The sequence below is a fragment of the Chiloscyllium plagiosum genome, chromosome 27 (genome assembly GCF_004010195.1).
Source record: "Chiloscyllium plagiosum isolate BGI_BamShark_2017 chromosome 27, ASM401019v2, whole genome shotgun sequence".
Taxonomy (NCBI): Eukaryota; Metazoa; Chordata; class Chondrichthyes; order Orectolobiformes; family Hemiscylliidae; genus Chiloscyllium; species Chiloscyllium plagiosum.
Window position 1 is genome coordinate 45,919,180 of NC_057736.1, and position 16,219 is coordinate 45,935,398.

At 44.7% G+C, this 16,219-nt stretch overlaps 1 protein-coding gene across 1 annotated transcript in view; it reads right to left on the reverse strand.

Moving 5' to 3' along the window:
- Positions 1–2,434: 2,434 nt before the first annotated feature.
- col16a1 (collagen, type XVI, alpha 1) overlaps positions 2,435–16,219 on the reverse strand; it is a 357,671-nt gene continuing 343,886 nt past the window's right edge. The window contains exons 64-69 of the mRNA XM_043717133.1: positions 15,911–15,955; positions 13,171–13,371; positions 11,235–11,301; positions 9,782–9,952; positions 8,611–8,688; positions 2,435–4,787 (exon numbers count right to left, since the gene is read on the reverse strand). Of these exons, the coding sequence (XP_043573068.1) occupies positions 4,585–4,787; positions 8,611–8,688; positions 9,782–9,952; positions 11,235–11,301; positions 13,171–13,371; positions 15,911–15,955 (765 nt within the window). The 3' untranslated portion in view covers positions 2,435–4,584. The remainder of the gene's footprint in view (positions 4,788–8,610; positions 8,689–9,781; positions 9,953–11,234; positions 11,302–13,170; positions 13,372–15,910; positions 15,956–16,219) is intronic.

Below are 16,219 nucleotides of genomic sequence, written 5' to 3' on the forward strand. Positions count from 1 at the left end.
CTTAATTTACCTTGGTTTAATTTAGTTTTTTTCAGTTATTTACTGAATTGTAGTTTTTATTTTCTCACTCTCCTCAGTGGTTTGTGGACTAGAGTAGTAGTTTGTTTCCTGTTATTGTCATTGCATTATAAGGTTATTATACTGTGTTGTAGTGATTCTGTAATTTTGTAATAAAACTAAAATTTTTTTTTTCAATAAAAATATTTACAAATAAAAAACATATGGATAAGATGGGAATAGTGTAGGTTAGGTGGGCTTCAGATTGGCTTCACAGGTCAGTGCAACACCAAGGGCTGAAGGGCCTGTACTGTGCTGTAATGTTCTATGTTTCATGAGCGTCACATTACTATGAAATATTCTGCTCAGGAATCAGAACAGGACTGAATTCCGGGTCTTTGGATGATCTTGCCACACATCAGTGTAAGTACCCCAAGAGGGCAGCTGGTGGGTGTAATAACAAGAGTTAGCTGTAATGTTGATTTCTGCTGATTCAGGCTGCTGCACAGAGCCACATTTTGACAAAAGGTGAATGTTGAGGTATGTATTAAATGTGTGATATTGAACAGTCAGTATTTATACAGCAGCTTCTTTCACATCAATCCTGGTTTCAATCATTTCAATGGAAGTGAATCAGGAACAACATATAAACAGGCAACATCTTAATATCAACCATTTCACACCAACATTCACTGTGTTCACTTGTATTTTAAAACCCATGAAATTAATCTTCATTTTTAACAATTGTGTAATAAATGATTCTGGAATATACCATACCATCTTCTGAAACAACGATTTAATCTGAATAATTCACATGTAGCTGCATAATGCATCTCAGATTGTCTGTATTTGAATGATATTTTGGGAGTAAAGTTGCATTTTATGTAGTAACATTGATGTGTGTGTGCACATCCGTGTGAGTGAGTGTATGTGCCTGTGTGTGTCTGAATGTGTGCGTGTGCATGCGTGTGAGTGAGTGTATGTGCCTGTGTGCGTCTGAATGTGTGCGTGTGTATGCGTGTGAGTGAGTGTATGTGCCTGTGTGCATCTGAATGTGTGCGTGTGCATGCATGTGAGCGAGTGTATGTACCTGTGTGCATCTGAATGTGTGCGTGTGCATGCGTGTGAGTGAGTGTATGTGCCTGTGTGCGTCTGAATGTGTGCGTGTGCATGCGTGTGTATGTGCCTGTGTGCGTCTGAATGTGTGCGTGTGCATGCATGTGAAGGGAGTGGCCACCCCTGCAGCCTGGCCCTAAACTGGTCCACCTCCTGTTTGCTCAGTTCCCCCTCAGTGGTTTGCCAGCCATTGGAATCATTAATTGCTCAGAATGGACCTTCCACTTTCATCTGGGAATGTGGGCCATTCAGCACATCCCCCAATGCTGATAAAAACCAGCAAGAGTGTGTAGGTGATAGGACCATTACCAGGGCACCCAGTTTTACCCGACCCTCCCTGTCCCTTCTACCAGTCACTCCTACCATGGTGTAAAATTTGCCTGAATATGTTTCACACTGTCACTTGTATTAGCGCGGACCCGATTGGGTCTTGGTCCAACTACTGAGTTGAGTTTGGGGACATTTCTCACTAGACTAACGCTCCAAATGGACCCTTCTGCAAGTGTCTTTAGATGGTCTGTTTCTCAATTGCTCACATTGCATCAGTGTGTAGAGTGGTCAGGCTCTGCAGTGTAGCATGATCTCAGTGTCCCAACAGTTTCCCATACAGTCACTTCTTGACAGAGGAGAATGGGACAGTGCACAGAACACTGTGGCTGTGCAGTTAGCTCCCTATGTGGTTTCAGAACAACGCCACCTTTCGGTACAGTTTCTAGTCAGACTGAGACATGCACAACTGAGCAATCTTGTATCCATGATCAAATGCCCTCAGAGATAGCAAGGGTGGGGTGCACCAGGTGCAGTGTCTGAACTGTTGTTCATTCAGGGTTCCTTTCATGCTTAAACTGAACCAAAGAGACCCCAGGCCTGGCTTGAAGTAAAGTTGTGGGGGGTGTGGAAGTTAGTTTAAACATGTGGAGTTGATGAACAACAGGAAATCTGAATGAGCACACACCACTTGGAAATAAAAGACAAACAAAAATGAACGAAACAGAGTTATGGATAGCCTTTCCTATTCATGTGGAAGATTTGAGGCAGAAGCATTCAGATCTGATACAGTCCAGACAGGGGTAAAGGTGCTGGTCACTACAGTCATAAAGGAGCAGATCAGAAAGGTGAAGAAATTCCACAACAGGCTGGAAATGCTCACAATGCAGGATCAGTGAGGCCAGATTTGAAGCTTAAATAGTGTGCAGAGTTCTGGTTAACAGAGATGGGACTCACCATTACAAACCATGGTGCAGGACAGGTCAAGGCACAACTTCTTAATCACATTGCAACATCACCAAATAACGGAAAATCAACCAATTCCAAACATCAGCTCTGTCAAAATTCTCTTTAATACTCTTTAATACAGGGCTCTTGAGTAACTCCCAGTTCTCCAACAGTTGATGTTTAGAAGTGACAATAACATGTGTTTGTGAGGACCCATTTGACCAGACAATGTTCCCAATTCAGGCTGACAGCTTTGGCAGTGCCAGTCAGCACAGCAGGGATGGGCAGGATACATGTTAATGACCGAGGAGGCAGTAACTGAGGGTGGTCACCACTGAGAGCTGCAGTGTGCGTGTGGCAGGAAGGCCTGCTTCCATTAGCTACATGTTGGGTTGTCTGACTGTACGATGACCAGCATTCCCCTGGACCTGCAGGAGCTGGAAGACAGAGATGAAGATCAGAAGCCTACCATCAGCCACGGCCTGTCCCAACAGCTGGGACAGAGACTGGGAGAGCACAGGACATGGGCAAAGTCAACATCCCCAGTTTCTGACCCCCTGGCACTTTGCCTACAATCCTCTACTTAAATGATGGAAGGAGAATTAATGTCCATTTAATTGAGAGAAAGGAAGTCAGCTCTGACTGCAGGTTGAACTGAACAGCAATTTCATTCCCAATGAATAGTCTTCACTTTGTTACTTTTTAAAGACATTTCCTGCTCACGTGGGTGTTGCTAAGACAGTGTGAGAGAATAAAACAATTCCTCGGCACATGCTCATTATTCGAACCTCACTTTCACCCGACTCTCATAATCTGATTTATTTGGCAACAACAGAAAGCTAATCCGGAGGAAAACAGGCTCAGGAATCTGAACGTGATAACGTATCATTGGGTCAGCAAAGTTAAAATCAATTCACATCAAACACTCCCAAGACAGGTACTTCCCAGGGTTAGCTACAGACTGTTTTATTTACCCATATTGACGTCTGTATCCACCTTTGTCTGAACTGGATTGCCTTTGGACAGTTGTGAGCAGCTCTGAAATTACTGCTCCCCATTGTTGTGATGCCAAGGTTCATCTGCACATTTCCTTCACCAACCTGTTGCTGGGGTCTATTCCTGGTGGAGCTAGCTCTGGCCTGAGTCACCGGTTTACCCTCACTCTCACTCATACACATAGAGACCAGAACATCAATCCGATGGTTCAGGGGCGGTCTCTCTCACTGTACCTTTTGTGAGAGCTGCAGTATTTTTCATCAAGCTTTCTGAATCTGGATTTGTCAGCAACTGTGTGCAGAGAGGTCCAAGACGCATTGTACACAGTCTGTGCAAGAAATTCAAGTTTTCCCTCCAGAATATTTAAATTCAATTGCCCCCTTGGCGTTTACCCTGGTAATAAGAGCACTTAATCAGGTGGGGAATAGAATCATAGCAGTTAACTACTGAAAGGAGAGGATCTGGGACTGCAGAAAGGGCTGTTGGACTGATATAGTCAATAAATTCTCGACACATTTCATTTATTTTTGATCAGATCTGTTAACATCACAGACACGGGCAGTGGGTACTGCTAAACAGCATACTGAGTTCAGGCTTTCTCCTGCAATTGGTCAGATCTGACTGAGGCCAATATCCCAGTTCAGGTGGTCAACTCTCCAAGAATGCCCTGGATTGTTAAGGATCAAGCTCAGAAGCACACTGTTGGAAAAGGCAACATGTCTATGGTTCAATTCCTTTCAGTAGTTCCGTTCACAAGAAGTTATAAAAATATTGGAGTCAGAGAAACAAGGTTTTTGAACTGAGAATCATCTAATTATATTGGGAGAGTCTATTCACTTCATGAGATGGGTGATGTGAGGATTACCGAAGAAAATGAACAACGGTGCAGGTGGGTGGGGCTGTGGGAGGTCATGTGATGAAATTGTTTTGAAACATCCCCAACCAGAATTATCAAGTCTGAGCACCAACTAGTGCCCTGCGTCCCACAACACCCAGTGACAGATATTGGCTTCCACGGTATAAGGTCCGAGTGGTTTTGAAAAGGTTATCAGGGCCTAATTGCAGGGAGGAAAATATTAGGACCTATTCCCATAGCTGGAGAAACATGTACAAATACTGTCTAAACAATACACTGGGAAAAATTATTACTTCGGCCTACCTGCAAAAACTGTTCATGTGATTCATTTAAAAAAAAAAGAGGAAAAAGAAATCTGACATTTCAACCACACCCCCCAAAAATGCAATGAAGAAAAGTCTTTATTAATTCATCCAATGAGATGGTCCTTTTGAATTCTTGGCATTGTAAGGCTCAGGTACCCTCATGATACAGTCAGAGGGTGTGCAGCGCCCATTTTTCCCCGATGTTCCTTGAAGTCCTGGTGGGCCTGGCACACCTGGCACCCCCTGCTGGCCAACTGGACCTGGTGGGCCAATTTTACCATATCCTGGGCGTCCTGGTGGACCTGAACGTGAACAGAAAGATAATTGGAAATCACAAAACAGTGTCATTCATCAACTCAAACAGCTTAGGATTAACAGGCCCACTAAACAGAGAGAAAAGCTGTGAAGATCACAGCGAAGAGGGTTACCTCAGATTACAACGAGATCTTGATCAGATGGGTTAATGGGCTGAGGAGTGGCAGATGGAGTTTAATTCAGATAAATGTAAGGAGCTGCATTTTGAAAAGCAAATCAGAGCAGGACTTATACACTTAGTGGTAAGGTCCTGGGGAGTGTTTCTGAACAAAGAGACCTTGAAGTGCAGGTTCATAGCTTCTTGAAAGTAGAGTCACAGGTAGATAGGATAGTGAAGGCGGCATTTGGTATGCTTTCCTTTATTGGTCAGAGCATTGAGTACAGGAGTTGGGAGGTCATGTTGTGGCTGTACAGGACATTGGTTAGGCCATTTTTGGAATATTGTGTGCAATTCTGGTCGCCCTCCTATTGGAAGGATGTTGTGAAACTTGAGAGGGTTCAGAAAAGATTTACAAGGATATTGCCAGGGTTGGAGGATTTGAGCTATAGGGAGAGGCTGAGCAGGCTGGGGCTGTTTTCCCTGGAGCGTCGGAGGCTGAGGGGTGACTTTATAGAGGTTTATAAAATCATGCGGGGCATGGATAGAATAAATAGACAAGGTCTTTTCCCTGGGGTCGGGGAGTCCAGAACTAGAGGGCATAGGTTTAGGGTGAGAGGGGAAAGATTTAAAAGGGACCTAGGGACAACTTTTTCATGCAGATGATGGTGCATGTATGGAATGAGATGGTGGAGGCTGGTACAATTACAATTAAAGGCACCTGGATGGGTATATGAATAGGAAGGATTTAGAGGGATATGGGTCAAGTGCTGGCAAATGGGACTTGATTATGTTGGGATATCTGGTTGGTATGGACGAGTTGGGCCGAAGGGTCTGTTTCAATGCTGTACTTCTCTATGAGTCTAATACATAAAACCGGAGGGCTCAAATGTGACGGCGGGTTAAAGTTTTCCATCCTCATCATCGAGACAAAGAACGAAGCACAATACAGCACAGGAACAGGCCCTTCGGCCCTCCAAGCCTGTGCTGACATATTTTGCCCTTCCATACTAAAACTGTCTTCACATACAGGATCCGTATCCCACAACTCCCTTCCTATTCAGGTATTCATCCAGGTGCTTCTTGAGTGCTGCTATTGTGCCTGCTTCCACCATCTCCTCTGGCAGCGTGTTCCAGGCACTAGCCACCCTTTGTGCGGAAACACTTGCCTCACACATCTCTTTTACACCTTCCCCCTTCGAGTGATTTCATTTATATCCAGCAGAAAAGCTACAGGAGGTCAAGAAGGGTAATGTTACAGCTCATTGGCTTGAGTTCACAACATTAGCCTGGCCCCAGTGGGGTGTGGTGAGGTGGGGGTAGGTGTGGGCATAGGGGTCTGTGGTTGCTGACAGTGGGACAGCAGCTGCTCAGTTTCATTTTGCAGATTCTGGACATACTCTCCAGCTCCGCTCTGTCTCACTAAAATAACCTCCTGCTGTTTTTGGTGATCTCTTTCCTCTCATCCTTCCTTCTGCCTTGTCAAAAGCTGCGCATTGCCGGTTCCTACCTGTACATACCTAAAGTACTGGTTAGGGTCCTTCTGTACGGTTTCAAAGTCCCCTTTAATAGGCAGATACATTGAACACCTGGCAGGAAGCCCTTTCAAATGATGTCAGCTGCATTGAAGAGTTTGAGACTGTTATCATCCCATCATCAGGTAAGACTACTCGATTTATTATTGTCTATACTTTCCAAAGGCCGCTACCTTCCTAAAGCAGACGTCCATTAATGTCTATCCTGTACAACCAGTCGTAAGGTAACTTCTCAGTCCTTGCTATTCTAGAGTCAACAATCCTGGTTTGCTTAGTCTTCCCTGATAGTCTCAACCTCTCAGTTCCAGCATCATCCTTAGAAGAATTGGAGAGATATTTTGCAAGGTTTCTGATTTTCTTTTTATAGAATACAATATTCCTCAGTGGCTGTAAATGTGCTTCAGGATGTCATGTGGTGTGATGGGCATTTTTAAAAATATAAAGGTAAAAATCACACAAGACCAGGTTATAGTCCAACAGGTTTATTTGGAAACACTAACTTTCGGAGCGACGCTCCTTCATCAGGTGGTTGTCCGTTCTGAAAGTTAGTGCTTCCAAATAAACCTGTTGGACTATAACCTGATCTTGTGTGATTTTTAACTTTTGTACACCCCAGTCCAACACTGGCATCTCCAAATCTTAAAATGTATGGAAGTCTTTTTATATTGAGAGGGCAGAATGGTTCAATGTTCTTTCACCACAATCCAACTAAGATCGACAACTTCACTGCTTTTCAATTCCTGCATTGTTATTTTTAATGGTTGGTTAGTCCATGACCATTGGTTTCTCCTGTTTGTCTACCCCAATTTCCAGGAGTTACGCACCTCCTCATTTATTTGACCAAACTCCACCATCTCACACTGATCTAACTGGACTTTCATTTGGCTTTTACGCAGCAGTCTACAATGATGTTAATCAATTGCTTGTATTTTGTTATAATTTAGTTCAGTATTAGCATAGTATTCTTAACCTGGAAGTGTATCACTGATCCCTCATCATCACTGAGCCTCCTCAGATCATCAAGAATGGCTTTACATCATCCACACTGTGGCTGTTCAAGGCAGAACTCTACCATATTAGGAACTGACAGTGAACACTGGCCTTACCAGAATCACTAACCTCCTATTGATAAATACATTACCACCAATCATTAAAAATTAGCGATATTCTCTCCACCCAACTTTCAGTCATCTGTTAAGATTAAAACTGTATTTCCAATTGCAGAGTCCAAATCAATGTTGTAATGGGATGCTTCCCACTTTACCCCAGCTTGTGGATCATTAACACTTACTCACGTCCACTGTGTTCACAGTCAGTTGGCTGTTCTTTGTTAGTTCTTCACCCTCCAACTTTGCCATGTTGGGACTGCAGTCACAACTATTTTACAAGTTACTTACTGAAAGAATTTTGAATTTCCAGGTTTATCACATTTACTGAAGTACCTTAACTGTTTTTCAGTCACTTCTTCACATAATTCAGTAAGATTAGCCAAGATATTTGACCGTTAATAGGTCTGACCTTCATAACTGCTCAGTGGATACCAGCCTAAAGGTCTGCTATTCACACACTCTAGCTTTGCCTCTCTAGATCCAGGAATCATGAGGATGGATGAGAGTCTCAGAAATCCAGATTCGATAGTCCAATCCAGAAATAATGGGCAGCACAGTGGCTCAGTGCTTACCACTGCTGGCCCACAGTACCAGGAACCTGTTTTCAATTCTACCCTTGGGTGATTGTTTTTGTGGAGTTTGTACATTCTCCCCGTGTCTGCGTGAGTTTCCACTGGCTGCTCTGGTTTCCTCCTACAGTCCAAAGATGTGCAGGTTCGGTGGATTGACCAGGCTAAATTGCCCATAATGTTCAGGGATGCGCAGGCTGGGTGGGAGACTGGGTTTTGGTGAGATGTTCTTCGGAGGGTCGGGGTGGACTCGATGGGCCGAATGGCTTGCTTCCACACTGTAGGGATTCTATGATTCAGATAATCCAAACTATTGCACACCTGATTCAACAGATCACGTTCTGTACTGGCTGCATCAGCAGATTTCTGTTGCAATGACGCCTCTTTAACATGACACATCTCCACGGGATAGAGTCATGACAAAACAGCTGTGAAATGAACATGCTTTATACAGCAAACCACACCAAGGCCGTCCATTCCTCAGTGTAAACAGGTCATACCTGCAGGGCCAGGTGGGCCTGGCTCACCCACACGACCAATTCCGTTTTCACCTCGGTCTCCCTTCTGGCCACTGGGACCTGTGGCAAAAAAATAGAGTTCAATAACTTCTTAATGGATGAGCTGAAAACATGCCAACAATTGTAAACTGAAGTATTTAACTGGGCAGTTTGTCAGCAAACATTCAGCTCTCCAAAGATTCTGGAAACAGCTAAAACACTGGATGGATACAGAGTAAAACCTCCTCTACAGTTTGTTCATCAAACATTCCCAGTACAGGGTTAGATTCAGAGTGAAGCTCCCTCTACACTGTCCCCATTAAACACTCTCAGTGAAGTGGTTATGCTAATTTAGCACAAATTGTGGGGATGTTCTGGCTCCTGGGAGATTGTTGAAAATGTCCCTAAGACATTACAATCAGAATGTGCTCTCCTGCGGAAGAATGAGATTCTCATCATTTAATTTTTCACTGAAGATTTTAGTACCAATTTATTTAAACACTGGATTAACACAGCAGATGGAATGCTGTTTTGTATCTGCTTATTGTCAATCCTTTGATGGGCAATGGCTTAATTTATCACCCTTTTCCAGAATAGTCTTCCAGCAGCAAGATCAAACACTTCCTTCAATTAACTGCAGCTTTTGGTGAGTTTCTGTTCAGTGGGTGGGAATATCTATTTCTTTCCCAGTTTAACTGAAAGGTCAGTTTACTTTCTTCTAGTTCAGAAGAACCATAAAATTGAAAGAAGTGCCCTGTCCCTTCACTGATGCTGCCTTATTCACTGAGGTTAAAAATCACACAACACCAGGTTATAGTCCAACAGGTTTAATTGGAAGCACACTAGCTTTCGGAGCGATGCTCCTTCATCAGGTGAAGCGTCGCTCCGAAAGCTAGTGTGCTTCCAATTAAACCTGTTGGACTATAACCTGGTGTTGTGTGATTTTTAACTTTGTACACCCCAGTCCAACACCGGCATCTCCGAATCATTATTCACTGAGGAGTTGCTATTTTTAAAATCAGTCAACACAGCCTTCAGCTCAAATGGAGACATGTTGTCTGTGTTGTGAAGGGACCAGATGTGAGGCCACACATACACACTCAGAACCTACTTGCACTGAATGGAATTTAACATGATCGCAGCTCCCTAATGGAATGTTTAAAATAAGGTATACCTTTTGGCCCAGGTAACCCAGACCGTCCATCTCTTCCAGGTTGTCCAGGCAATCCAGATTGACCTGGTTGCCCTGGGTGACCAGGCGGTCCAATTTTACCAGGGGGTCCGGGCCTTCCTTGGCTGGTTGAATCTGGAGTCCGTATTCTGGCTAGGTAGTATGCCATTCTTTCTGGAAAAGAGAACATAGGCCATTGAGTGAGCTGCAGTGAGTTCTCCTGATCGTTGAACCTCCAGTAAAGACCTGTAATTGAAGGGAACACCTTAGAAACCCACAACTGGAGAACAGGGAGAACCTGGCTAGGGTCTGGGTTTCAAGGGAGGCTAGTCTGCAACCTATACTCACTATCTCACCTCCATAAAGGGTTTAGGGGCAGTGGCTAGCATTGCTGCCTCAAAGCGTAGGGACCTGGGTTCGATTCCATCCTCGGGTGACTGTCTGTTTGGAGTTTCCACTTTCTCCCCATGCCTGCATAGGTTTCTTCCGGGTGCACCAGTTTCCTCCCATAGTCTAAAGATGTGCAAGTTAGGTAGATTGGGTATGCTAAATTGCCCTGTCGTGACCAGGGATGTGTAGGTCAGATGTGTTAGCCACAGGGTCTCTGCGTGATGTTCGTTGGATGGTCAGTGTGGACTTGTTGGGCTGAATGGCCTGTTTCTACACTGTAGGGATTCTAGGGACATTGGGAGTCAACACCATGACCCTGGCTACACCAGACCAATATCATTGGTTCTAAAGTACATTCGTTAAGTACATGGATTCTGATTTTGACAGATTTTTGGTCTTTTGGAATCACAGGATATGGGAGCCAGGCTGCAAAGTGAAGTTGAAACCCACGATCCATCCTGATTAGTTTGAATGGTGGAGCAGGCTGGATTCGCTGAGATGCTCACTCTTGCTCTTTTGTCTTATGTTCTTATATTTCACATTGTTGTGTCATATTGTTTCCCCAGCAATAGCAAAGAAAAATGGCCTTAGCAGCACTTGGACACTTGTCTCTTGTAGAAGGAGGGGTTCCTCATTAACCGTGGCGAGAGTTGACCCCATACGAAGAAAGATACCATGGGGTAATGTTCTGCCTGGGATAGGGTACCTGTTCTGTTGTTCGTACAATGAGGTGGCAGATGGGTTATGTTCTTCATGTGCCTCTGAAGGGTGACTGATACCCACATACCAGCTGCTACCAGTACCATCTACCACCCATCACCCCACTCCAATTCAGAGGATGGAGTGTGAGTGAGGCCCAGTGACGTTGTCCTCTTCTTCTATGCAAGGTGAGGGGTAGGGGAGCAGCTGCTCACAGCAGTGGGGCCCAGCTCAGAAACCCAGGAGCACAGGGAACCGAGCGTGTGCTCCTCCATCCCTGACAGATCGATTACCAAATTCTCAGACTGTAGAGTTCTGATGGTGAACTGATGGAAATGAAGGAACACAAAGTGAAATGTTCACTCACCATCAAAGATTTTTGTGACTTCCTGTCTTATTAATCTCTTGATCTCATCAAAGTTAACAGCATCAGCCTGTGGGATGGAATCAAAGGTTATTTCAGATTGAGTGGAACATTCCAGTCACAGTAGGAATCCCCTCTGGAAAGCACCCCCTCTGTGGAAGGATCATTAGTCTGTTTAGGAATATCAGATTGGCAGTTTCACCACACGACACACACACAGGACACTATTCTCCTGGGCATGAAAAGCCAGCATGATGAAGTGTTTTGCAACGGTTTACCTTATTATGGAACAAGCTTACAAACAGAGTGAAGGAACACCTTCGTGAAATAACTTGGAATGAAGGATTTAACCGAAGCTCACCAGTGAATTACAGAACTCTCCCTGACAGCACACAAAATAATCAAACTGCCAGCGGTTTATTACCAGGATTTATTAACGAACGCTGGTCAGCTGTCTGAAGCTGGTCTCCTCTGTGTTTGAAATGAAGGTATTTCCATCACCCCCACAGGCTCATATTTTTGGTCTCCAAATATAGGGACCAAAAAAAATAAATAGGGAAAAGGTGCAAAGATGACTCACAAGGATTACCCCAAAACTGTGAGGTTACAAGTTTCAGGAAAGACTCAACAGAGAATCACCAACAAATCCATCAGGTATCCAGGATATGCATCTTTACCCAGAGTCATTAAGAAGATGGAACAAATGCAGTGAGTACTGGAGAAACTCAGCAGGTCTGGCAGCATCTGTAGAGAGATAACAGAGTTAAAACATTTCAGATTCAGTATGATTCTGCAGACTAAGGGTTCTCTTTGTGTGGAAAGATTGTAAACAGGGACCATGGTAAAATTGGGGCACTATTTGGTGACTATTTGATGGCCCAAAAACTGGCAGATGCATTGTTGATATGCATAGTCACAAACTTGCAGAGTGGCTCAGTGGTTAGCACTGCTGCCTCACAGCACCAGGGGCCCAGATTCAATTCTACCTGTCTGTGTGGAGTTTGCACATTCTCCCTGTGTCTGCGTGAGTTTCCTCTGGGTTCTCCAGTTTCCTCCCACAGTCCAAAGATGTGCAGGTTAGGTGGATTGGCCATGGTAGATTTCCCCCTGGTGTCCAGGGATGTTCAGGCTAGGTGCATTAGCCATGGGAAATGGACGGTGATAGGGTAGAGGATGAGTCTGGGTGGAATGCTTTTGGAGGGTCAGTGTTGACTTGATGGGCTGAATGGCCCACTTCCTTAGTGAGGGATTTTATGAAACGTACAGAGCAGAAGCCAGATTCTTCCTCTGGATGGGTATTTGTGATTTTTCTGGAATTTGAATTATGATAATTGAAAACTCCCTCCCCACAATACTGGGTCTGCTAAGGTTGCAATGGTCTGTTGGTTTTTATTAGGTCAAGGTCATAGAGATGTACAGTACAGGAAAAGGCCCTTCAGCCCATCGAGACTGCACCAGTGAAAAAAAACCTAACTGTTCTAATTCCATTTTCCAGCTCTTGTCCCCTAAGTCTAGATGCATTGCAAGTGCACATTTAAATACTGTTAAATTCTCCTGGTAAGGATTGTGGAAACCAAACAGTTTAATAAAGTTGAAACAGTGCTGAGCTATGATCTAATTGACTGGTGCAGCAGATGCGAGCAGTTCCTATTTTCCTCTTATGACATATGTGGGCCTTCTCTCTCTGATCCTGTCAGTGACAGCACACACAAATGGTACCCCACTGTGGCACCATCCCAATGGAAACCACAGCCTTGAAAGATTCCAACAAAAGTAACAGAAAGGATGTGGGGAAAGATGGTCCACGGTGGAGGGAGCAGGAACCATGAATTAGTCTTTATCAAGAGCCAGCGAAAGTTGGTATCCTCTGACAGACTCATAGTATATTTTCAGTGAAAAGGACAGTCATGGAGGCACTGGCTGGATTTTAAGTCCTTACCGCTGTTCCTGGTGTTCCTGGTGTTCCTGGCATTCCAGGTAGACCTGCAGGCCCTGGGGGTCCAGGTGATCCTCTTTCTCCGGGAGACCCTGGAGGGCCCGGCATTGCCACACTGCTGCTCTTGCCCGAATACCCTCCGTATATCCCAGGAGGACCTCTATCTCCCTGGGCGCCCTTTTCACCAGGTTTTCCTGGCTCACCCTTGGGATAAAAGGTACAGAGAAAGTATTAGAAATTAATTCCCTGTCAGGGATGGGATTCCTCCCCCACGTTCTTCTCTACAAGGATCTCAGGGAGTCCCTCTCCCACTGCAACTCCCCGGTACTCAATGCCACTTTCTCCCCACCCTGCCCTCCTCTCATTTATCTCTCCACCCTGCAGGCACTCTGCCTGTATTCCTGATGAAGGGCTTTTGTCCGAAACGTCAATTTTCCTGCTCTTCGGATGCTGCCTGAACTGCTGAGCTTTTCCAGCACCACTCTAATCTAGAATCTGAAATGGTACAGACTACCCAGTATGTACAGAGCAATTCATTTAATCCAGGAGGATACAGGAGTTTTTTATGACTTCAGTCCCAACCAGAACCTATAAAAGTCTAACATTTCCAGACAAGATAAATGTAGGGAAGGGTGCTCCTGATGACTGGGAAGTCCAGAACCAGTGCTTACAATGTAACAATATACAGCAAGTCATTTAGGACTGAGATGAGGAGAAACGTCTTCACCCAGAGAGTGATGAGTCTGTGGAATTCTCTGCCACAGAAAGCAGTTGAGGACAAAACATTGAATGTTTTCAAGGAAGAGTTATAGCTTTTGGGGCTACAGGGATCAAAGGGTATGAGGAGAGAACGGGAACAGGTTATTGAGTTGGATGATTAGCTGCGATTGTACTGAATGGCGGAGCAGGCTTGAAGGGCTGAATGGCCTGCTCCTGATCTTATTGTCTATGATTCACACCAACGTGTGCCACTCAGAAACTGTCATTCTAAAAAATAAGCTGACCACCTTTTCAGGGCAACTCAGGATAAGCAATGAACACTACCCCCCCACAACCTCATGGAGTGAACTTTGAACATCAGCTTTCCTCATGGGCCTGCTCTGTATTCAGTCATTGTGTCAGGAGTGAGACAAGAGGTGGAGCAAAGAGCTAACGACAGCACAAGAGGAAAGAAGGGAGGCAGGCAGGAACAGTGGAAGAGATGGGCCTGACCAAACAGGCTCCTCATGGCCCACGACTTACAGATTTCTCATGGATTCTGGAAATCAAAGTACACAGAATATATTGTCTATCTGCAAAATAGACCACCCTGAAGTAAGCAGGCTCCTTGTTGAAGTGATGGATTAACAGTAAGAATCTGCATTTCTAAAGAACACACCTCAGAACATGCCAACGTGCTTTACAAATACTTTTTAAATTTGTTTACTGGCATATACAGGAAATGGGGCAGCTAAGTTGCACACAAATAACAATGATGTGGTGACTATATAATATGTCCTTAGTGACATTAATTTGGGATAACAGTTGGATGGGACTTCCTACCTCATTTGAAAGCCAGTCCCTCCAGCACGGCAGCATTCCATTGGTACGGTGTGTGCAGTGTCAGTCAGGCAAATGAGCTTCTTTTCTGACCCTTGAGTGAGATTATAAACACACAGTACTCTCACTCTAAGACAACATTTACTACCCATTGAGCCACAGCTGACAGGAACTGAGAAACTAGCCCCGAATAAACCAAGGAATTGTCTCCTGCCAGACTGACCTGTGGAGTGTCACTTACAGCAGAAAGTGAGGAGTGCAGATGCTGGAGTTCAGAGTCAAAAAGCAGGGCACTGGAAAAGCACAGCATCCAAGGAGCAGGAGAGTCAACGTTTCGGGCATAAGCCACACTCTTCGACATAAGACCCATCTGGTTAATAATATCCTTTAGAGATTAAATCTGCCAACTTTACCCAACCTAGTCATGTGACTCCAGAGATGTAGTTGATCCTTAACTGCCTTTTGAAATAGTGCAGCAAACCACGCAGTTAAATCAAACGTTTAACCAAGATCAAGAACAATAGTCTTTGACATGCCCCCTTCCCAACAGACTCACACAGCCTGGATTATCATTGATGTCAGTAATAAATGGCAAAGTTGATTCACTGTGTGAATGGAATCAGTCAGTCTACAAGTTCCTGTGCTTAACATCCTGACTGAGCTTGTGGGTTGAACAGAGCGGAGTTAGGACCTGTCGCGGCAAGAAACAACGCAGCAAGTTGGACCTGCAGGAGCTGGAGGCTGCCCAATTCACCTTTCCCGCCTATTTCTCAGACAGTTTGTAAGTGCAATGGAGGAGCCAGGCATTCGACGACAACCCCGGCTCCTCACGGCCTCTTGAAATTAGTTCCAGAGCTTTTAAATTGTGTGAATCTGTATTTCAGTTTTGTACACTCACTTGACAAATAAAGACTTCCAACAGCCCCTTGCCAAGCTAAAAAGTAACACTAGCCTTGTCACAGGTGCCCACATCCCAGGAAAACGTAATTTTAAAAATCCTCCTTTTGGACGACACATTTTACCCTCAAACACAAAGTAAATTCTTTATGGGGTGAGTGTCACTGAGACACCAACCAGAGTAAGGGTAAGTAAGGCTTTAGTGCCCTTTTACAGGTTCCGGGAACCCCAAACCATTTAATTTGCAAAGAACATCTTCCCTAGAGACTAGAGCATCAGACAATCCATTCTCAGGGTAAGTTCATACCTTTGGTCCAGGTTGGCCTGCGAGTCCCGGTGCACCAGGCGAGCCCTAAGAAAACAAGATGAAAACATGAATGTTTGAAGCATGGCCGCACTATGGGGTCTGGTGACTGACACTGCCCCAGCATTGAAAACTCTAGTTGCCTTTGATTTAACAAGCTGAAAATGTGTTGCTGGAAAAGCGCAGCAGGTCAGGCAGCATCCAAGGAGCAGGAGAATCAACGTTTCGGGCATGAGCCCTTCTTCAGGAATGAGGAAAGTGTGTCCAGCAGGCTAAGATAAAAGGTAGGGAGGAGGGACTTGGGGGAGGGGC